Genomic DNA, 19,952 nt, shown 5'->3' on the forward strand with positions numbered 1-19,952 from the left:
AACGCTGGGGTACCCCAGCGTTCGGTCCCCGCGCCCACGCTCGGCAACAGGATTGCGCTTGTCACTTCTCCCTTGTCCCCGGGGATGCTGTCGATGGGGTCGATGGCAGCAGATGATGCTTTGAGCGTTAGCGCAGGCTGCAGATGAGCAGGGCTCTGCGGTTGCTACAGAAACAGGAGTCAGGCAGGATGCACCGAGACAGCATCTTTTGATAGAGTCATGGTAAACGTGGCCTGTGCCAGGGCTAATGGGCAGGAAGGCCAATGGTACCTGGGGTGGGTTAGAAGGGGGTGGTCAGTAGGTCAGAGAGGTTCTCCTGCCCCTCTGCTCTGCCCTGGGGAGACCACACCTGGAATCTTGTGTCCAGTTGTGGCCCCTCAGTTCCAGCAGGACAGGGAACTGCTGGAGAGAGTCCAGCGCAGCCACCAAGATGCTGAAGGGAGTGGAGCATCTCCCGTGTGAGGAAAGGCTGAGGGTGCTGGGGCTCTGGAGCTGGACAAGAGGACACTGAGGGGGGACTCATTCCTGGGGATCAATATGGAAAGGGGCAGTGTCAGGAGGATGGAGCCAGGCTCTGCTGGTGACAACCAGTGACAGGACAAGGGGTAATGAGTTCAAACTGGAACACAAGAGGTTGCACTTAAATTTGAGAAGAAACTTGTTCCTGGTGAGGGTGTCAGAGCCTGGCCCAGGCTGCCCAGGGGGTTGTGGAGTCTCCTTCTGTGCAGACATTCCAACCCGCCTGGACACCTTCCTGTGTAACCTCATCTGGGTGTTCCTGCTCCATGGGGGGATTGCACTGGATGAGCTTTCCAGGTCCCTTCCAACCCCTGACATTCTGGGATTCTGTGTAACGGAGGTATTACAGCAGGCTTTGGTCTGTAAGAAGCTGTTGCGGGCAAGAAGAGGGTGACATGTTCTCCACGTTAACTCTTGTAGGACAAAAAGTGACAGCCCCAAAGCGGCAGGGAGTCTCCAGTGAGATGTCTGAGGAATGGCTCAACAGACATGTGCTCTGAACGATGCTGTTTTGGGATAGAAATTCAGATCCTGTCCAGCCCTGCTGCCTGTGTTTCTGCAGAAGAAGGAACCTAACAGCCCTTGTTTTATTTGTTTATACAGGTAGTTTTTCAGACAAGACTTACGAGTGGAGCTCAGAGGAGGAAGAGTCGGTGAGGAAGGCAGGACCAGTGCAAGTCCTCATTGTCAAAGATGACCATTCCTTCGAGCTGGATGAAGCTGCGCTCAACCGCATCCTCCTCGCAGAGGCTGTCAGAGATAAAGAGGTCGTGGCCGTGTCCGTCGCTGGAGCTTTTAGGAAAGGAAAATCATTCCTGATGGACTTCATGCTGCGGTACATGTACAATAAGGTATGGATTCCCAGGGGTACAGTGCTGCTGCCCATTGCTCCCGTCTACCACACAGGGATGAGCTGGACAAGACATTGGTTTGGTGTTTTGGGGATGCTCAAGCCTCTCATTAGAATGAGCTTCACAAAATCAAATAGAGCAGGTCTTTCCACAGCCCCGTGCATGGGTGGGTTTCTACTGGACTCTTGATTTTGTAGCAGAGGTGTTCACATCTGTTGCCCTGCAAGAAACCTCTCTTATAGGGGCTGCCCCTCACCGGCGCTGGGGTGGAGGGAGCACAGAGGAAAGGTGTCAAATCAAAGTGAGATGAGAAGCCAGCAACTTGCGTTCCTCCCTGCAGGAAGCGGTGGACTGGGTTGGAGATTACAACGAGCCTCTGACTGGTTTCTCCTGGCGGGGAGGCTCTGAGCGGGAGACGACCGGCATTCAGATATGGAGCGAGGTTTTCCTGGTGGACAAGCCCGATGGTAAAAAGGTGAAGATGAAGACCAAGGTCTTCAATCCCATATTTATCATGAATGGGTTTAATGCGATGAGTTGCTATGATGTCTGGTTGTCCCTGATATGATCTCTAGGTGTCCCTCTAACTTTGGGCAGCCCAGAGTTTATTTCTGTGCTATTCCCAGAGATCTCAAATCTGAGGTCCTTTCAAACTACTCTCCTTTCTTAGAGCAGTAGCTGTAAAATGGAGTGTTCAGGGTGGTCAAATACAATGCAAACTGGATTTTGGGGCATGTTGCAAATTCAGCTTATAGCCAGGAATATTTGTATTCACCTACTCTTCAACAAAGAGCCCAACACGAAAATGACACTGAATTATTCACGATGTGATTTCTCATGCTGTCTCAACGTGTTTTGGGTTAAGGAGGTGCAATACGCTGCTGTGGTTGTCTTCTGTGACATGAAGCAAATGCAGATTCAGGAAAAGACCCATCCACACTGACAGCAAGTATTTGCTGCTCTTTTCCTTCGTCCTCCACCAAATATAAGTCTAAAGCAGAAGCAGTGAGATTCTCAGCACAATAAAGCAGCTGACATTCACCCCTCAAGCCCCTTTGGCACTCGAGAGTGATTTTGCTTGGATGCAGATGCTGAATGGGTGCATCCAAGCTGACGTGGAGCTTTCTGCCCCTCAGGTTGCAGTGTTGCTGATGGACACGCAGGGGACCTTTGACAGCCAGTCCACCCTGCGGGATTCGGCCACCGTGTTTGCCCTTAGCACAATGATCAGCTCAATCCAGGTAGGAAGGGGGATGTCTGCAGGAATAACTTCCTAAAAGGTGCTGGCAAAAACCCAGCAGCTTGGCACCAGCCAGGGCTTTTGATGGGAGAGGCAAAGGCCATTGCATTGGCTGCACTGAGAGCAGGATCCACACGATTCTATCGTCACAGGGAACAGTCTCGTCTCCTCACCTCACCCCAAGGGCTTCCCTTCCTACCGCCTGTCCTCTGCTCTTGGAGGGCAGCGTGGATGGGATGGAAGTCTTGGAGCTGACAGACTCACAGGCTGGGTCACATCAGCCCCTGGTGTTCCCATGCCAGAGTGTTTTTCTGCGCAGGGAGCAGCACTGTACATCTGTCTGACAGTGGGAGTCTGTCCGGCAGTCCAGCTGTGTTTGGGGCCTGGCTTGTACTGGCACCACGGACTGGGTGGGACTTGGGCTGTGTCCCCATGGTACTGTAGGCTTTAACCACATCAACGCACGTGTTGGCCTGAAGGAGATGCCATTCTGAGCTCTCTGAAGTTGTTGTTTTTAAATGCAGGTTTATAACTTGTCCCAGAACGTGCAGGAGGATGATCTGCAGCACTTGCAGGTAAGGCCCTCATCCCTATGTCTGGGTTATGCCCTGCACTTGCAAGCTGGGGTGCTTGGGAAATTATAGAATCACAGAATGTCCTGAGTTGGAAGGGACCCACAAGGACCATGGAGTCCAACTCCTGTCCCTGCACAGGACACCCCACAGGTCACACCGTGTGTCTGAGGACGTTGTCCAGTCTCTTCTTGAACACTGTCAGATTTGGGGCTGTGACACCTCCCTGGGGAGCCTGTTCAGTGTCCAGCACCTCTGGGTGAAGAACCTTTTCCTCATGTCCCACTGACCCTCCCTGGCACATCTTCCCTGGGGTTCTGTCACTGGTCACCAGGGAGTAGAGATCAGCACCTGCCCTTCCTGGAAAGGCACTTTCACATTCGAAGCTACAGAATGGTTTCTCAGTTGCCCAACTCTCATTTGAAAGGAGGTTGTAGTGAGGTGGGTGTTGGTCTCTTCTGACTAACAAGCGCCAGGAGCAGAGGAAACGGCCTCAATTTGCACCAGAGGAGGTTGAGGTTGGATCTGGGAACAATTTCTTCCCCAAAGGGCTGTGGGGCATTGGAACAGGCTGCCCAGGGCAGTGCTGGAGTCACCATCCCTGGAGGGTTGGACAGATGGTAGATTTAGTTCTCAGGACACGGGGCAGTGCCAGGAGTGGGGGAACAGTTGGACTCAATGATCTTGAGCGTCTTTTCTGATCAAAATGATTCAATGATTCTATACTGGTTCATGGGCATGGAGGAACAGTCACTTGGGTTGGAACCTGTCTCCCTGTGCTCCTGTAACATGGATTCATGGGGGCCTGGGTCCCCTGGCAGGGCGCTCAGTGGGACACCCACCAGGAGGGACTGTTCCTGTCCCTGTCCCTGGGACATGTGTCTTCCTCACAGCTGGTGGCCTGTGGAGCTGGTAATGACCCCTGGCTGTGCTTAATGCTTTAACAGGGGGTGGGGGGCATGGGGAGGCCGAAAGAACTGAGGCTATTGAGACAAAAGTGCCTGAGAGGGGACATGGTGATGGTTTTCAGCTGCATATGAGCCCGCTGCAAAGTGGAGGGAGTATCTCTTTTTATATCCATTTCCTGGTATTACCTCTAGCTTTCTCTTCTATTTAGATGCCTAATTGATTGGTTAGGTAGGTTTTTCCAGGAGCTTAAGAAAAAAGAAAAGAAAAGCAAAAGTCCAGTTGGAAAAATCAGCATGTGAAGAATTCTGTACATTTCACTCAGTAAATATTTTTAACAACAATGCCTTTTAAACATTGAACTTGCCCAATGCAACTCTGATCTTTCAGTTTGGATTTTAAGCCGTTATTGTTTAAGTTGACCCATTTTTAGGCATCTGTGAAATACATTATTGTGCCTTCGGTTAGAAATTACAGTCCAGAGAGACTGGAGAGCCTTCAAATCTTGCTGGGAGGCTGATCTTTACAGTCTTTGCACAGTGGGGGTCTGCAGGGAAAGTACTTATTTCTGAATTCATTTATTGGTGTGTTTAAAGCGAGGGGTCTCCAGGACGTGAAGTTTCTGGCTGGTGTGAAAGCAACGCCAAGCAGCCAATCTGAGCCATTTCTCACAGATTTGGCAGCCAAAAATTCCAGGCTGAGATCTTTCACGCGAGGGCTCAGTGCAGTGATCGTCCGTAACAGCTCCGGGTGCCTCTCAGGTGGGAACCCAGAGCCCACAGCCAGGTTCTGTTCCAGCTCTGCAGCTGCTGCTGTTGGTGACTGTCACCAACTGTCCCTTGCTGCCTGTGCCCCGCAGCCATTGTGCAGACTGACAGACTAACAGTTCTGTTGTTCTTTGCTGCTTCTTACAGCTTTTCACCGAGTACGGCCGGCTGGCCATGGAGGAGACGTTCCTGAAACCTTTCCAGGTGAGTCTGAGGGTCCGGGCCACACATGGTCATAGAATCACAGGAACACAGAATGTCAGGGATTGAAGGGACCTGGAAAGCTCATCCAGTGCAATCCCCCCATGGAGCAGGAACACCCAGATGAGGTTACACAGGAAGGTGTCCAGGCGGGTTGGAATGTCTGCACAGAAGGAGACTCCACAACCCCCTGGGCAGCCTGGGCCAGGCTCTGACACCCTCACCATGGAGAAGTTTCTTCTCAATTTTAAGTGGAACCTCCTGTGTTCCAGTTTGAACCCATTACCCCTTGTCCTGTCATTGGTTGTCACCAGCAGAGCCTGGCTCCATCCTCCTGACACTCCCCCTTTCCATATTGATCCCCAGGAATGAGTCCCCCCTCAGTGTCCTCTTGTCCAGCTCCAGAGCCTCAGCTCCCTCAGCCTTTCCTCACACGGGAGATGCTCCACTCCCTCCAACATCTTGGTAGCTCTAATGTCCCCTCCGCTGCAGTGGCCCGGCCCTGATCTGATGGGCTTCACCACGAGGTGTCACTGCAGTTTGCAGGAGGAGGAGGAGGAGATGGGGATGCCTGGGGACTGACTCAGCAGCACAAAACAAAGGCTTTGTGCTTCTTTGCCCCAAAAGAGGCTTCCAAATACATCCGACATCCCTCTTTCTTTCCCCTCTGAACCCTGGCCATCCTGAGAGCTCTGCCCTGTCCTGCCAGGCTTGGAAAGCAGTCAGGTTTTGCAGCAGGTTTGTCACGCTGTCACCCAGGACTCTGTCCAGCCGTTGCTGTGAGAGATTTGAACCCACCTGCCATGGGAATCCCTGCTCCCGGTGAAATGAAAGGATGAGGATTAGCTCAGAGCTCTTGGGAGTGCCAACACAAGTGTGGGAAGGCTCGGTTTAAATGGGGTTTTAACTTCAAATTAGGGACATCTGTTCACCCTGCTGCTTCCCAACTTGTGAAAAGCTGGCATTCAACTAAGGGAGAGTGTTGGGCAGACAAGAGTTTGGCCTGGACACCAGAGCTGTGGGGATGGTGGGTTGTGACAGCCCCTTCCAGTAGCAAAGTGGATACGAACAAAAAGAGACCAGGTGGAGTGACCGTCCCTGGAGGGTTGAACAGATGGAAATGGGGTTCTCAGGGACATGGGGCAGTGCCAGGGGTGGGTTGTGGTTGGACTCAATGGTCTTGAGGATCTTTTCCAGCCAAAATGGTTCTATGATTCTATGACTATGGCTGCACCGAATCCCGAAATGCAATAATTCGGAGTGAGTTACAGTTATTTTACTTTGCAATATAAAAAGAGAATTGCTGTCCTCACCACCACGCTAGGCGGCCTTGGGGGTTTATAGCATGTCTGTGGTCAGGAATGGGAAATGAAATTAAAAGGTTAAAAAATATAACAAATGGACAAATTGAGGTTTCGGGGAGCTTTGAGGGTATGTAGGATGCTGGCGTGGGCAGATAAATGACGTGAAAGCTGCTCATAATATATGATTTGTAGTAGCAAGAGCTAGGAGAAAATTGTAACATGGTACAGAAAAAAGCCAGACATTAAATAAATATTTCTGTTACTTATTTTAAAACTATCAGGATAATGTAGCCAAATATTTCGGTGAGAGTGAAATACTTCCTATTCCATCAGTAAAGCGGAGGCTGCAAGGGGAAACTTTTAAATATGCTGAAGTCATTAGGACTGTTGTAGCAGGCTCTGATTTTACCAAAGGTGTAACTGCTGTCAAGTCACACAGTTTTATGAACAGCAAATCTTGTCAAGCAATCCCATTGCCAATTTTTAAAAGACTATGAGTTCGGTTGATAAAGGGAACTGTCGCCATGGGATGTTGCCTTCTGTAGCCTTATCTCCCTACGATGCCGATTAAAAGCAAGTGAACAACATACCAAGTCAGCACTGTCTGGTTTAATCCATTCTAAATGGATTAAAAACTCATTAACTGATAGATGACAGAGCACACTGAACTAATTTTAATAGGGAATCATCATCCTTCAGAAGCATTTCCTTGGGGTCTGTGATTCCATGTCGCCTTCATTAATGATCTTGGGGAAAACCAGCAAACGATTGGTGGTAACCTTTGTGGATGTGATGGAATTTGGTAGCAGGATGGGTGCGATGTGGCCAGGTGAGCAGTGGAGACCTGTCAGAGTAGCAATCAGGAGCATGTTGTTAATGAGGGGCAATTTAATGGCCGGGGTGGCTTAATGAGCGATGCAGGGGCCTCTGCAATAGCATCAGAGCTCACTTTGAAGAAGAGGTTGCAGCTTGAGTTTCTTGGGTGAGGTTCCGTGCCTGGAAGTCAAACAAACTGAACCTCTTTAATCCTTAAAATATACACATTTGTAAGGCCAAGCAGGGGGTGCAGAGGAAGCGTTGGTGGCAAGGCAGTTGCATTGATGCTGCTGGAAGGAAAGGAACGTCTGGCAGTGGAAAATGAACATTTCCCTTCAGAAACATCTCCACGGTGTGTCCTCACAGCGTAACGTGTCCTCACCAGCCGCCGGTCCCGCTCGTGATGGTTTAGCAAAGGCGGTTTGCTGAGTGGTGGTAAAACCAGCATGTCTGGAACAATATTGCTTCAGAAAAATAAGAAGATAATTCCCAAGTCAAACAGCGTGAGGCATAATGTGTTTGTGGAAAAGCCCTAAACATGGACACGTCTCCTGAACGTCTCATGGTGTTGGGAAGAACAGCGTGTCCTGAAACAGCTCATGGGTGCAGTCGTGCCGTTCGGAATGGGCAACTCGCTGCGCTCGCTCTTTTTTTAACCTTTCCCGATGTTCCATGGAAGAGAAATAAGGAGAGGAAATATTTTCCCTCCCTTCACTAAATCTTTGTTCTAAACATAGACAATTTTTAGGGAAATTCCAATGGAACGGATTCCTCTCGCTGCCCTGCTTATTCATGTGCATGGGAGGAACGCTGGCACCTCGGCGCTCAGGGCTTCCCCCCAGACTGCGCATTTGGTACATGAAATATAGATCCCTTGCACAAACGAGACACTGGAGACAGGATTTTTACTGAAAACATCCCTTTTTTTCTAAAGAATAAAAGTTGAGCCTATTGGTATTTATTTATTTATTGCATAGGAACTTTGAATGCCTCAATAAAGATTACAAAAGCCAGCGATTGCTTATTCACCCCCATTATCCTGCATCTGCTTCTCATTAAAAGTCTGTCTGGAAGGCTGCCCGGTGAAAAAGGCTGCAAAAATGAGCCTGTCAAATTCCCATAGGATGGAACTAAATGTGGCTGGAATTAGGGAGCTCGTTGCCTTTTGTCCTGCTTAGCCAAACCCTCTTTTCTTGTTTTGCAGTTGAAATGCTTGATGCTGGTTTCAAGCCAGGGGACCCAAGTGCCGCCCAGCAAAGCTGTGCAGCGGTCTGGGTTTGCTCCCCCTTCCCCCTCGTAGGACGCAGCCACACGTGCAGGAGGCCCTGAACCCCCTTGTGACCCCCTTTTTGATAATACTCAGCCGTTACACATCTCCCGTAGCCACCCCTGGGTCTGTGATTCGCAGCAAACAACAGCAATGCCTTTGACAGACGAGTTTTTTGAGCTGGAACAACCGGTAACTTTGACTTGGAAGGTACCGTCTGGCATTGACCCCATGTGTTTCTCTCTCTGTTTTCTAGTCCCTTATATTCCTTGTTCGTGACTGGAGCTTCCCGTATGAATTTTCCTATGGATCTGATGGCGGCGCAAGGTTTTTGGAGAAGCGGCTGAAGGTTCGTTCTTTGTGCCCTGGGTTTGTTTAACGAGCAGGGGCAGCCTGGGAATACGCTCAGAGGGGTTGAAAAAGGAAGAGGCAAATCTGGCTTGTGTGCCAGATTGTGCTTTTGTATTCCAGTCATACATGGACATGCACATTTTCCAAACGATAATAACATGTGGTCAGAGATACTCTGGTCCGTCGGTCGCTGGATGAGCCGCATCTTTGTCCTTGTAAGCAGCCAGTCTGCAGCACCCCTGCTCCTGCCAGCACCGCTTGCCCATTGTCACCGGTGTCCCCATCAAAAGGAAAGGCTTGTGACCCAGGGACGACACGCTGCCAGCACTGCTGGGGATGGAGGGTGCGCAGGGGTGACACCTCGATTTGGGGCACGGCTGGTGCTGCGGAGCAAGGAATGGGACACGGCACCAGCACCAGGGAGGGCTCAGCTGGGTGGCCACGGATGTGCACAGGGATTCTGGTCACCGTCACGCTTCTCCAGTGCCTTAACATCACAGACGAGGCATTTTAAGAGGCTGAAATATCAGTTGTACCAGCACTGGTGTGGCCAGCAGGCCCAGGGCAGGGATTGCCCCCTGTCTCCCATCTGGGGAGGCCAAACCTCAAATCCTGGGGTCAGTGTTGGGCCCCTCATGCCAAGAAAGGCCTTGAAGTGCTGGAGCGAGTGGAGAGAAGGGAACGGAGCTGGTGAGGGGCTGGAGCACAAGTGTGATGGGAGCGGCTGAGGGACCTGGGGGATTCAGCTGGAGAACAGGAGCTGAGGGGAGACCTTCTGATCTCTGAACTGCCTGAAAGGAGCTTGGAGCCAGGGGGGGTCGGGCTCTGCTCCCCAGAAACAAGCGCCAGGAGCAGAGGAAACGGCCTCAAGTTGCGCCAGGGGAGGTTGAGGTTGGATCTGGGGAACAATTTCTCCATGGAAAGGGCTGTGGGGCATTGGAACAGGCTGCCCAGGGCAGTGCTGGAGTCACCATCCCTGGAGGGCTGGACAGACGGACATGAGGTTCTCAGGACATGGGGCAGTGCCAGGGATGGGTTATGGTTGGACTCGATGATTTTGAGGGTCTTTTCCAACCAAAATGATTCTGTGAATTCCCTTCCTGCGTTCAGCCGAGAGCTGAGGCCGCCTGTGCGAGGCTCCTGCCCAACCCCGGCGCCCTGGGGTCTCTTACTGGAAGCAGCTGGGAGCGGCGTTAGAGGGGACTCAATACGTTCCCTAGGGAGCAGGAACGATGTTTTAGTCACAGGTAGTTTTACAGTGGTGAGCAAGGGCTCCAGTGGGATTAATCAGGAAATGCACGGGTGATTTGGTAGTGCAGAGACCTAATTAAAGGGGAGACAAGAAAGGCCCTAGTGGGAAATCCCAAATGCTTTTGTATTCCAGTCGTACATGGACATGCACATTTTCCAAACGATAATAACATGTGGTCAGAGATACTCTGGTCCGTCGGTCGCTGGAGGAGCTGCATCTTTGTCCTTGCTGTAAGCAGCCAGTCTGCAGCACCCCTGCTCCTGCCAGCACCGCTTGCCCATTGTCACCGGTGTCCCCATCAAAAGGAAACCCCCTGACCCCAAACTGGTGTCTCGCAGGTCTCGGGGAATCAGCACGAAGAGCTGCAGAACGTCAGAAAGCACATCCATTCCTGCTTCACCAAAATCTCCTGCTTCCTCTTACCTCACCCCGGCCTGAAAGTCGCCACCAACCCTAATTTCGATGGAAAACTGAAAGGTATGAAATCAAAGGTCTGGTTTTTAAGCGGATACCTTAGATACCCTGGCAGACTGTCCTGCTGGTTCCTGAAACCTCTATAAGTATTTTCCTTGAAAGGCTGATTACACGTGCTCTAAAAGAAATGTTATTTAACTTTGAAAAGCTTTCCAAGCAATATTATTCTTCCTGACTTATCTGATCAGCTCTTTCCCTACAGGTCAGACTCAGTACAACAGGTAAAAATAAAATAGGGGAAAAAGCTGTTGATTTTTTTTGCTAGTTGTTATGAACCAACTGCTTCCAGCATTGCTGCTTACAGGCTACTTGCAATCTTAGCAATTAAGTGGTCCACAAGTCACTTAAAATAAATTAATGGACAGAAAGATGTTACTTTTTCTCTGGTTTTGCCTGGCTGGTGATCAGACTTGTTCTGGCAAGCGGGACAGCGAGGCAGCGCGGGCAGACGGGCTGGTGGAAACTGAGCTCAGCTCCGGTAGTTCCCCCTTCATTTCAGACACTGAACAAGTGGTGGGGGCAGAACTGACACAGCGGTTGGCAGCAGCGGCTTCTTGACACAATTTTCTCGTTCCCTCAAAGCTGCACTCAGCTTTTTGTGCTCTGATGGAAGAAATGTGGGGAAACTTCCCCTCTCTGCTTACCTTCCAAATGCCTCGACGTTTCATTGGCTTTTCTGTCTCCAGCCTTGTACGGTTTAATTTAATTGGCAGTAAATGGATGCCAGACACTATGACACGGTAAAAATGACTGTTAGGAGATGAATCTGCCCCTGTCGAAGTGACACAAACAGGGAAAGCACAGCAAGTGTCTGTACACTAAAGATCATGATTTGCAATGAGTGTATGTGTGCAAGTAGGAAGATGCTGCTCTCTGGATTACCAGCCTCATCAGCAAAAGCAGGTTTTTTAATCCATGCAGTCACATTTGTATTTTGTACAAGTATTTTTGAGACCACAACGCTGTTTTGTGGATCTGTGCACAGCTGTATATTCTCTCCGTGGGCTAAATAACAATTTAATTGGGGCCACGATCATTTCTTAGTGCTCACATCATGGAATTACAGGGTGTCGGAGTCTCTGGCGTGACTCTCCTGCTCTTGTTTCGTGTCTGACATTGGGCTGGTACTGACGACATCGGGTTTTGTTTCCAGAAATAGATGATGAGTTCATCAAGAACTTGAAGGTTTTGATTCCTTGGCTTCTTAGTCCCGAGAGCCTGGACGTGAAGGAGATCAATGGAAACCATATCACCTGCCGAGGCCTTGTGGAGTATTTTAAGGTATTGGCTTATTTAAGAGAAATTTGGCTTGTTCAGCTGCGGCACGCTTGCACTTTTGGTGTCATTAAAGAGGAAAGCAGCAGGCAGGCCAGCACATGGTGGCTGCAGGAGATGTTCTTGGTCTAGCTAGTGGTCCTGACTCTCATTGCTGCAGAAAGCAAACACCTCAGTGTTGAGGTCTTATTGGAGCACGCAGCGAGCCTGAGACGCGGACAGGGCTGTTCTCCTGCCCTGGAGAACCGGTGGCCTGAGGGCTGGATTCCCATCCCTTAGGAACAAAAGCTTATTTTTGTTGTCATGACTACTGGGATGTTTAAATGCAAGATATTGGTGAGTAATTCTCACCACCTGCTCTCTGGGGCTGCCTGACTCTGGCTCCTCTTTCACTGAATGCTGGAGGTGGGTGCAAATCTGATGGAAGGTTTTGAGCATAAATGGTGGATTGGGAGCCTTGAGTGACCAACTCTGGCCACCCAAAGAGTCATCCTCGAGCGTTTTCTGACAGATATCCCCTGCAGAAACCACCCTGTGCCAGGAACCTCCTCTTCTATGCATTTAGCATCCTCCTAAAGCTGTGTCTGGAACTGGGGGGTGTTTGTGTGTTGCTCCCAAACGCCATATTCAGTATGATTTCATTTTCTGTGTGCTGTTTTGCAGGCGTACATAAAGATCTACCAAGGGGAAGAATTGCCACACCCGAAGTCCATGCTGCAGGTATGCGTGAGCTGTAATGACCATTAATTTCCAATTAATCATCAGAGGTGTCCAGCTAGTGCGGCACGTTGGCTCTTCTGTGATTTTCTTTTGAATACCTTAGTGTTACAAACCAAAACCCAGCCCTTTCTGGAAATATTTGGCAGTGACAAGTCTAATAGGGCTTAGCAATTGCAGCGTCAGCCACATCAGCGGAAATTATTCCCCCGCAGGTAAATCACATTGTCCTGGGCTGCGGTGGCTCCGCACGGGGACGTGACGTGGGGCCACATGGGGAGGTGACATTGTCCTGCACGGGGAGGTGACAAAGGGCAACAGGGAGGGCAACGAAGATGCTGCAGGGAGTGGAGCATCTCCCGTGTGAGGAAAGGCTGAGGGAGCTGGGGCTCTGGAGCTGGACAAGAGGACACTGAGGGGGGACTCATTCCTGGGGATCAATATGGAAAGGGGGAGTGTCAGGAGGATGGAGCCAGGCTCTGCTGGTGACAACCAGTGACAGGACAAGGGGCAATGGGTGCAAACTGGAACATAAAAGGTTCCACTTAAATTTGAGAAGAAACTTCTCCATGGTGAGGGTGTCAGAGCCTGGCCCAGGCCGCCCAGGGGGGTTGTGGAGTCTCCTTCTGTGCAGACATTCCAACCCGCCTGGACACCTTCCTGTGTAACCTCATCTGGGTGTTCCTGCTCCATGGGGGGATTGCACTGGATGAGCTTTCCAGGGCCCTTCAACCCCTGACACTCTGGGGTTCTGTGACGTTGCCCCGCACAGGCTGCAGTTCTGCTCTCCAAGCCAGAGCTTTGCGGGAGGTCACAGCTGTGGCTGTTTACATGTGGCTGAGCCTTTTATCTGTTTTTCTTGCTGTTTCCCACAGCTGAAGCCAAAGTTCTCATTGCTGTGGCTTGGAGGGTAGGAATCCTCTCTTCATATGGGCTTTGGCCTGGGGGGATTGAGGAGACTGGGTGTATAAATATAGGATGATCTGCTTTGGCTTTGGTCAGTGGCTGGAGAGACTGTGCTTGGCTATGACAGGGGAACTGTTTAATTCTCTCTGTGTGGGGTTCCAGACTATGGGTACCCAAGCAACGGGTGACTGCTACTTTCTGTAATTAAGACTCATTAACCCTGACTTTCTGCAGCTAAACTTTGCACCCTTTTGCCCTTCTCGCAGGCCACAGCCGAAGCCAACAATTTAGCAGCAGTTGCCACCGCCAAAGACACCTACAGCAGGAGAATGGAGGAGGTGGGTGGTGCTGAGCGTGGTCTCTGCTGAGTTCGCATCCCCAGTGTTCCCCAGCCCATCAATGTGATGTGTGACCATGTAACCTGTGCTGTGGCTGCTGCTAATTAGGGGATAAAGTCATTAAAACTGGCTTTTCACCTGCGCCCTGCCCTGCAGCTCCTCTCTGAGCTCTGCTCAGAGGGTGGTTGTGATGTTTAAGGTGAAGCTCAGACCTCAGCCTGTCCCCAGCTGCTTCCAGAGCTCGACGCTCTCCATCGGTATTGGAAATTGTTGTCTCTAGGCAGTAAAAAGGTGTGGAGCTGTGTGGCCGGGCTGCCTATGGACCACCCGGGGTTTTAGAACTCAGGTGTCTGTACTCTGAAGCAGAAGGAAAATACCATGGGCTAAAACATCCTGGGGTGCAGGATCCTCAGCGTTGTCCGAGGTCTGCATGTGGGTTGTGAGGGAGTTGAGCTGGGGAGCTGTGCAGGCACCCACTGTCCCCTTGTACCCTGCGCCTCGCAGAGCTGTCCCAGGTGGACACACAGGCCTGCAGATCTTTCTGGTGGGCAGTGCCAGGTCTGGAGAGCCCTAATTCCAGTGCTTTGCACGGCACAGCACAGGAGCTCCAGTGTAAGTTGGGGAATGACCTGTTGGAGAGCAGTGTAGGGGAAAGGGACCTGGGGGTCCTGGGGACAGCAGGGTGACCATGAGCCAGCACTGGGCCCTTGTGGCCAGGAAGCCAATGGTACCTGGGGTGGGTTAGAAGGGGGTGGTCAGTAGGTCAGAGAGGTTCTCCTGCCCCTCTGCTCTGCCCTGGGGAGACCACACCTGGAATCTTGTGTCCAGTTGTGGCCCCTCAGTTCCAGCAGGACAGGGAACTGCTGGAGAGAGTCCAGCGCAGCCACCAAGATGCTGGAGGGAGTGGAGCATCTCCCGTGTGAGGAAAGGCTGAGGGAGCTGGGGCTCTGGAGCTGGACAAGAGGACACTGAGGGGGGACTCATTCCTGGGGATCAATATGGAAAGGGGAGTGTCAGGAGGATGGAGCCAGGCTCTGCTGGTGACAGCCAATGGTAGGACAAGGGGTAATGGGTACAAACTGGAACACAGGAGGTTGCACTTAAATTTGAGAAGAAACTTGTTCCTGGTGAGGGTGTCAGAGCCTGGCCCAGGCTGCCCAGGGGGGTTGTGGAGTCTCCTTCTGTGCAGACATTCCAACCCGCCTGGACACCTTCCTGTGTAACCTCATCTGGGTGTTTCTGCTCCATGGGGGGATTGCACTGGATGAGCTTTCCAGGGCCCTTCCAACCCCTGACATTCTGAGGTTCTGTGATTCTGTTTCTGGAGTGATTTGACTGTGTTTCCCGTGTTTTCCACGCAGGTCTGTGGTGGGGACAAGCCCTTCCTCGCACCTAGCGACCTCCAGAGCAAACACGTGGAGCTGAAGGAGGAGGCTGTGAAGCTGTTCCGTGGGGTGAAGAAGATGGGTGGGGAGGAATTCAGCCGTCGCTACCTCCAGCAGCTGGAGAACGAAATCGATGAGCTGTATGTCCAGTACATCAAGCACAACGACAGCAAGAACATCTTCCATGCCGCCCGCACCCCCGCCACGCTCTTTGTGGTCATCTTCATCACTTACGTGATAGCTGGAGTGACCGGCTTCATTGGCTTGGACATCATAGCCAGTCTGTGCAACATGATCATGGGCTTGACACTGATCACACTGTGCACCTGGGCCTATATCAGATACTCTGGGGAGTACAGAGAACTGGGCGCAGTAATAGACCAAGTGGCTGCAGCGTTATGGGACCAGGTAGGATAAAAATCTTTGATTTCAAACAAACAAACAAAACCCCAACAAGTTCCTATAAGTGCTGAGTTTCCCGGGGCTTTTCCTCCTCTGTGAAATGGCTTTTGCATTTTGTTGGATGCCCTGTATGGGCACTGGGGAGGCCAGACCTCAAATCCTGGGGTCAGTTTTGGGCCCCTCACGCCAAGAAAGGCCTTGAGGTGCTGGAGTGAGTGGAGAGAAGGGAACGGAGCTGGTGAGGAGCTGGAGCACAAGTGTGATGGGAGCGGCTGAGGGACCTGGGGGGTTCAGCTGGAGAACAGGAGCTGAGAGGAGACCTTCTGATCTCTGAACTGCCTGAAAGGAGCTTGGAGCCAGGGGGTCGGGCTCTGCTCCCCAGGAACAAGCGCCAGGAGCAGAGGAAACGGCCTCAAGTTGCGCCAGGGGAAGTTGAGGTTGGATGTGGGGAACAATTTCTCCATGGAAAGGGCTGTGGGGCATTGGAACAGGCTGCCCAGGGCAGTGCTGGAGTCACCAGCCCTGGAAGGTTGGACAGATGGAGATGAGGTTCTCAGGACATGGGGCAGTGCCAGGGGTGGGTTATGGTTGGACTTGGTGATCTTGAGGGGCTTTTCCAACCAAAATGATTCTGTAATAACACTCAAACAGCTGCAATGGCCTCCGGCTCTGCTGGGTGAGCTCAGTGTCTGCTCAGCCCTCAGGAGCCACCAGCCACAGCTGCAGGGTTTATTTCTGTAGTGCTCCATGGCCGTGCTCAACAGCTTCTCTGCTTTTTATCTACCAGCAAGATTTTTGATTGAGAGCAACCACATTGGCCTGCAGACAGCTTTGGGGGATAAAAATCACTATTTATAGTAGAATCACAGAATGGTTTGGGTTGAAAGGGATCTTCAAAGCCCATCCAGTGCCACCCCTGCCATGAGCAGGGACATCTGCACCAGCTCAGGTTGCTCAGAGCCCCGTCCAGCCTGGCCTGGGATGTCTCCAGGGATGGTTCAGCCACCACCAGGCTCTCCCACCCTCACTCAGTCCCTTCACCCCGGGGTTGGTTGCTGCTCGGCCTTGTTGCCTTTAAAATAAGGCAGATGGAGAAAAAGAGCAGCCCAGCGCCTGGATCCATTCCGGCTGCCCGGTGGGGATGCTGAGCGTCCAGTGCTGTTTGCTCAGCGATCCGTCCCGGGTGCCTTTGGGAAAGTCTGTCATGTTGAAGCGCAGTGTTTGCGCATCCCTGCGCAGGAACCGACAGGGTGTTTAACCACGGGGAGTGGCCGGAGCCACGAGGGGTCCTGTGAGGACAACGTGTGCGGGGCAGCGCCATGAGTGCCGTGCGCCCCCGTGGCCGCGTGTGATACACAGAGATGCCTCTTTTTTCCTTTCTCCCCTTTTTCCCTCCCAATGCCTCTCCGCAGGGAAGCACCAACGAGGTAAGTGGCTCTTTTCTCCGCATGCAACACCAGGGAAAAGCTGCTTGGCCCCCGCTGCACGTTTCGGCCGCGTCGCTGTGCGCTTGCGGAGGCCGGGGGTGCGGGGGGTCTGGGCAGCGGCTGCATCCTGACCCCGCACCGGGGGTGCTCCCCGCGACCCTGGGGAAGCACATTGAGTCAATGTGGGCGCTGTGCTCCCGGCGGCGCTGGAAGCCAAGTCGGGGAGAGATTTGGGTGGGGAGCGTTTGTTAGGATGGGGAATTTCATCTTTTCACCCACTAGATCTGTTTGGGGATTTTTGGAGGTCAGAGCAGAGCACCAGTTTGTTTTGTCGCAGCAGCCGCGCAGCTGAGGAGCCCCCGTGCTTGGCGAGGCCTCTCTGGACGTGCCGTGCGTTGTGTTTTGGGCAAAACCACCCCATAGCAGATGGAACACGGAGCCTGGGCAGCATATTTGATCTCCCCAGGAATTAAAAAGTAGTTAAAAATCAACCCATTTGGTACCTCCCGGTGCTGAAATGCTGAGCAGCTCAAACCTCGCTGAGCTCGGGTTTTGCTCCAGCTTATGCCTAAATCAGCACAAAATGCTGCAAGGGCATCGCCTTCAACACCCCCAGAGCCCTTTCAACCCCTCGCCCCGTTCTTGCTGCAGTTTCAGCCGCTGCACAGGGGACCGGAGCCTCATCTCTGACATTAGTTCTGCAGGGAAAAGGCTTTTCTGTCAGGCAAAACGCACCCGGGTGCACGTGGAAAACGGCAAAATTAGAAGGGAAAAAATCAGCAGGAGAATAATAATGTAGAGCAAGCAGGTACGTGTCCCGTAGCAAACTCCACGTGGTGTAAAACAAAGCGCTGACGATGCAGAAATTTAAATTCTGAGTGAAAAACCAACTCCAGCTCAACGTTGATTTATTCCAACTCCAGGGAGCTGCTCCCATAACCCAGGACGGTGAAATATTCAACTGCTGCTCCGTGCTGGAGCTTTGTCACCCACAAACGGCCCTGGGGCTGCGCTAACCAACCCTCCTCCTGCTCTCCCCGCAGGCTCTGTACAAGCTGTACAGCGCGGCCGCCACGCACCGACACTTGTACCATCACGCCTTCCCCGCGCCGCGAGACGCGCCGGCCCCGGGCGCCGACAGGAAGAACGTGTGAGTGTCCCCGGGGGTCCCCGGGCCGTCCCCTCCCCGCTCCCGACCCCGCGGAGAGCGAGGCCGTTGGTTCGGTTCCGTGTGTTGGTTGGCCGGCATGTTTTTCGTTCTGTTCATATGTACATAGCGGTACCACCGCGGCTCCAAAGTGCTTTTGGTTTGTAACAGCCAGCGTTACCTCCCAGCTAATTTATGAAGCCTTATTTTCCTCCTTAATTAGTTCACTGAAAGAAAACGTAACTTACGTGATACCGCAACTAAAAATCTTCCAGACCTTTGCAATTCTTCAACAGCCAACTTATTTTCAGGTACTTGAACAAGCTGTAACACATAACCAATTGTTTTCTTCAATTAACTATTTAATTAAACATACTTAAAGATGTATTAACTTGCTTGATCAGAAGCTGCAAGGGCACTTCTGCTGTGGTATGTTCATGACCTTGTGCGGAAAGCAGATTTTCCTGTTCGTAAGCGATGCACAAAGTTTCACTTTGTATACGTGCTGGAGCGAGTCTCACTGTATTTCTGTGTATATATTCATTCTAGTGCATAGAAAGTGTGTTCACAGTTTATTCTTTTATCGTCAGGACTATTAAAGTTGCTTTTGGTTCCTAAGAAGTTGGTTGTACAAGGAAGTTATTGACCGGAGAGGCCAGAGCTGCTCCTCCGGTACTCACTTCACTTCTGTTCACTCCCTCCACCTCACTTCCCTTCCCTTCACTTCACTCCCCTTCCCTCCACTCCACTTCACTTCCCTCCACTCCACTTCACTTCAGTTCCCTCCACTTCTGTTCCCTCCACTTCACTTCAGTTCCCTCCACTTCTGTTCCCTCCACTTCACTTCTGTTCCCTCCACTTCACTTCTGTTCTCTCTTCACTTCACTTCTGTTCCCTCCACTTCTGTTCCCTCCACGTCACTTCACTTCTGTTCCCTCCACTTCACTTCTGTTCCCTCCATTTCACTTCTGTTCCCTCCATTTCACTTCACTTCTGTTCCCTCCACTTCACTTCACTTCTTTTCCCTCCACTTCACTTCTTTTCCCTCCACTTCACTTCTTTTCCCTCCACTTCACTTCTTTTCCCTCCACTTCACTTCACTTCTGTTCCCTCTTCACTTCACTTCTGTTCCCTCCACTTCACTTCTGTTCCCTCCACTTCACTTCTGTTCCCTCCACTTCACTTCTGTTCCCTCCACTTCACTTCACTTCTGTTCCCTCTTCACTTAACTTCTCTTCCCTCCACTTCACTTCTGTTCCCTCCACTTCACTTCACTTCTGTTCCCTCTTCACTTCACTTCTTTTCCCTCCACTTCACTTCACTTCTCTTCCCTCCACTTCACTTCTGTTCCCTCCACTTCGCTTCACTTCTTTTCCCTCCACTTCGCTTCACTTCTTTTCCCTCCACTTCACTTCACTTCTGTTCCCTCTTCACTTCACTTCTGTTCCCTCCACTTCACTTCTGTTCCCTCCACTTCACTTCTGTTCCCTCCACTTCACTTCTGTTCCCTCTTCACTTCACTTCTCTTCCCTCCACTTCACTTCTGTTCCCTCTTCACTTCACTTCTTTTCCCTCCACTTCACTTCTTTTCCCTCCACTTCACTTCACTTCTCTTCCCTCCACTTCACTTCTGTTCCCTCCACTTCGCTTCACTTCTTTTCCCTCCACTTCGCTTCACTTCTCTTCCCTCCACTTCTTCACTTCTCTTCCCTCCACTTCACTTCTCTTCCCTCCACTTCACTTCTCTTCCCTCCACTTCTCTTCTCTTCCCTCCACTTCACTTCTCTTCTCTTCCCTCCACTTCACTTCTCTTCTCTTCCCTCCACTTCACTTCT

General features: G+C 51.5%; 1 protein-coding gene across 1 annotated transcript in view; it reads left to right on the top strand.

Moving 5' to 3' along the window:
• ATL1 (atlastin GTPase 1) overlaps positions 1-18,124 on the top strand; it is a gene marked incomplete at both ends in the record, with an annotated part of 28,787 nt that extends 10,663 nt beyond the window's left edge. Inside the window, 13 exons of the mRNA XM_080345876.1 lie at positions 1,123-1,370; positions 1,711-1,845; positions 2,507-2,611; positions 3,135-3,185; positions 5,003-5,059; positions 8,700-8,792; positions 10,385-10,523; positions 11,674-11,801; positions 12,459-12,515; positions 13,685-13,756; positions 15,118-15,549; positions 16,956-16,970; positions 18,014-18,124. Of these exons, the coding sequence (XP_080202002.1) occupies positions 1,123-1,370; positions 1,711-1,845; positions 2,507-2,611; positions 3,135-3,185; positions 5,003-5,059; positions 8,700-8,792; positions 10,385-10,523; positions 11,674-11,801; positions 12,459-12,515; positions 13,685-13,756; positions 15,118-15,549; positions 16,956-16,970; positions 18,014-18,124 (1,643 nt within the window). The remainder of the gene's footprint in view (positions 1-1,122; positions 1,371-1,710; positions 1,846-2,506; positions 2,612-3,134; positions 3,186-5,002; positions 5,060-8,699; positions 8,793-10,384; positions 10,524-11,673; positions 11,802-12,458; positions 12,516-13,684; positions 13,757-15,117; positions 15,550-16,955; positions 16,971-18,013) is intronic.
• Positions 18,125-19,952: the final 1,828 nt, after the last annotated feature.

Source organism: Nesoenas mayeri, assembly GCF_963082525.1.
Source record: "Nesoenas mayeri genome assembly, chromosome: 5".
Taxonomy (NCBI): Eukaryota; Metazoa; Chordata; class Aves; order Columbiformes; family Columbidae; genus Nesoenas; species Nesoenas mayeri.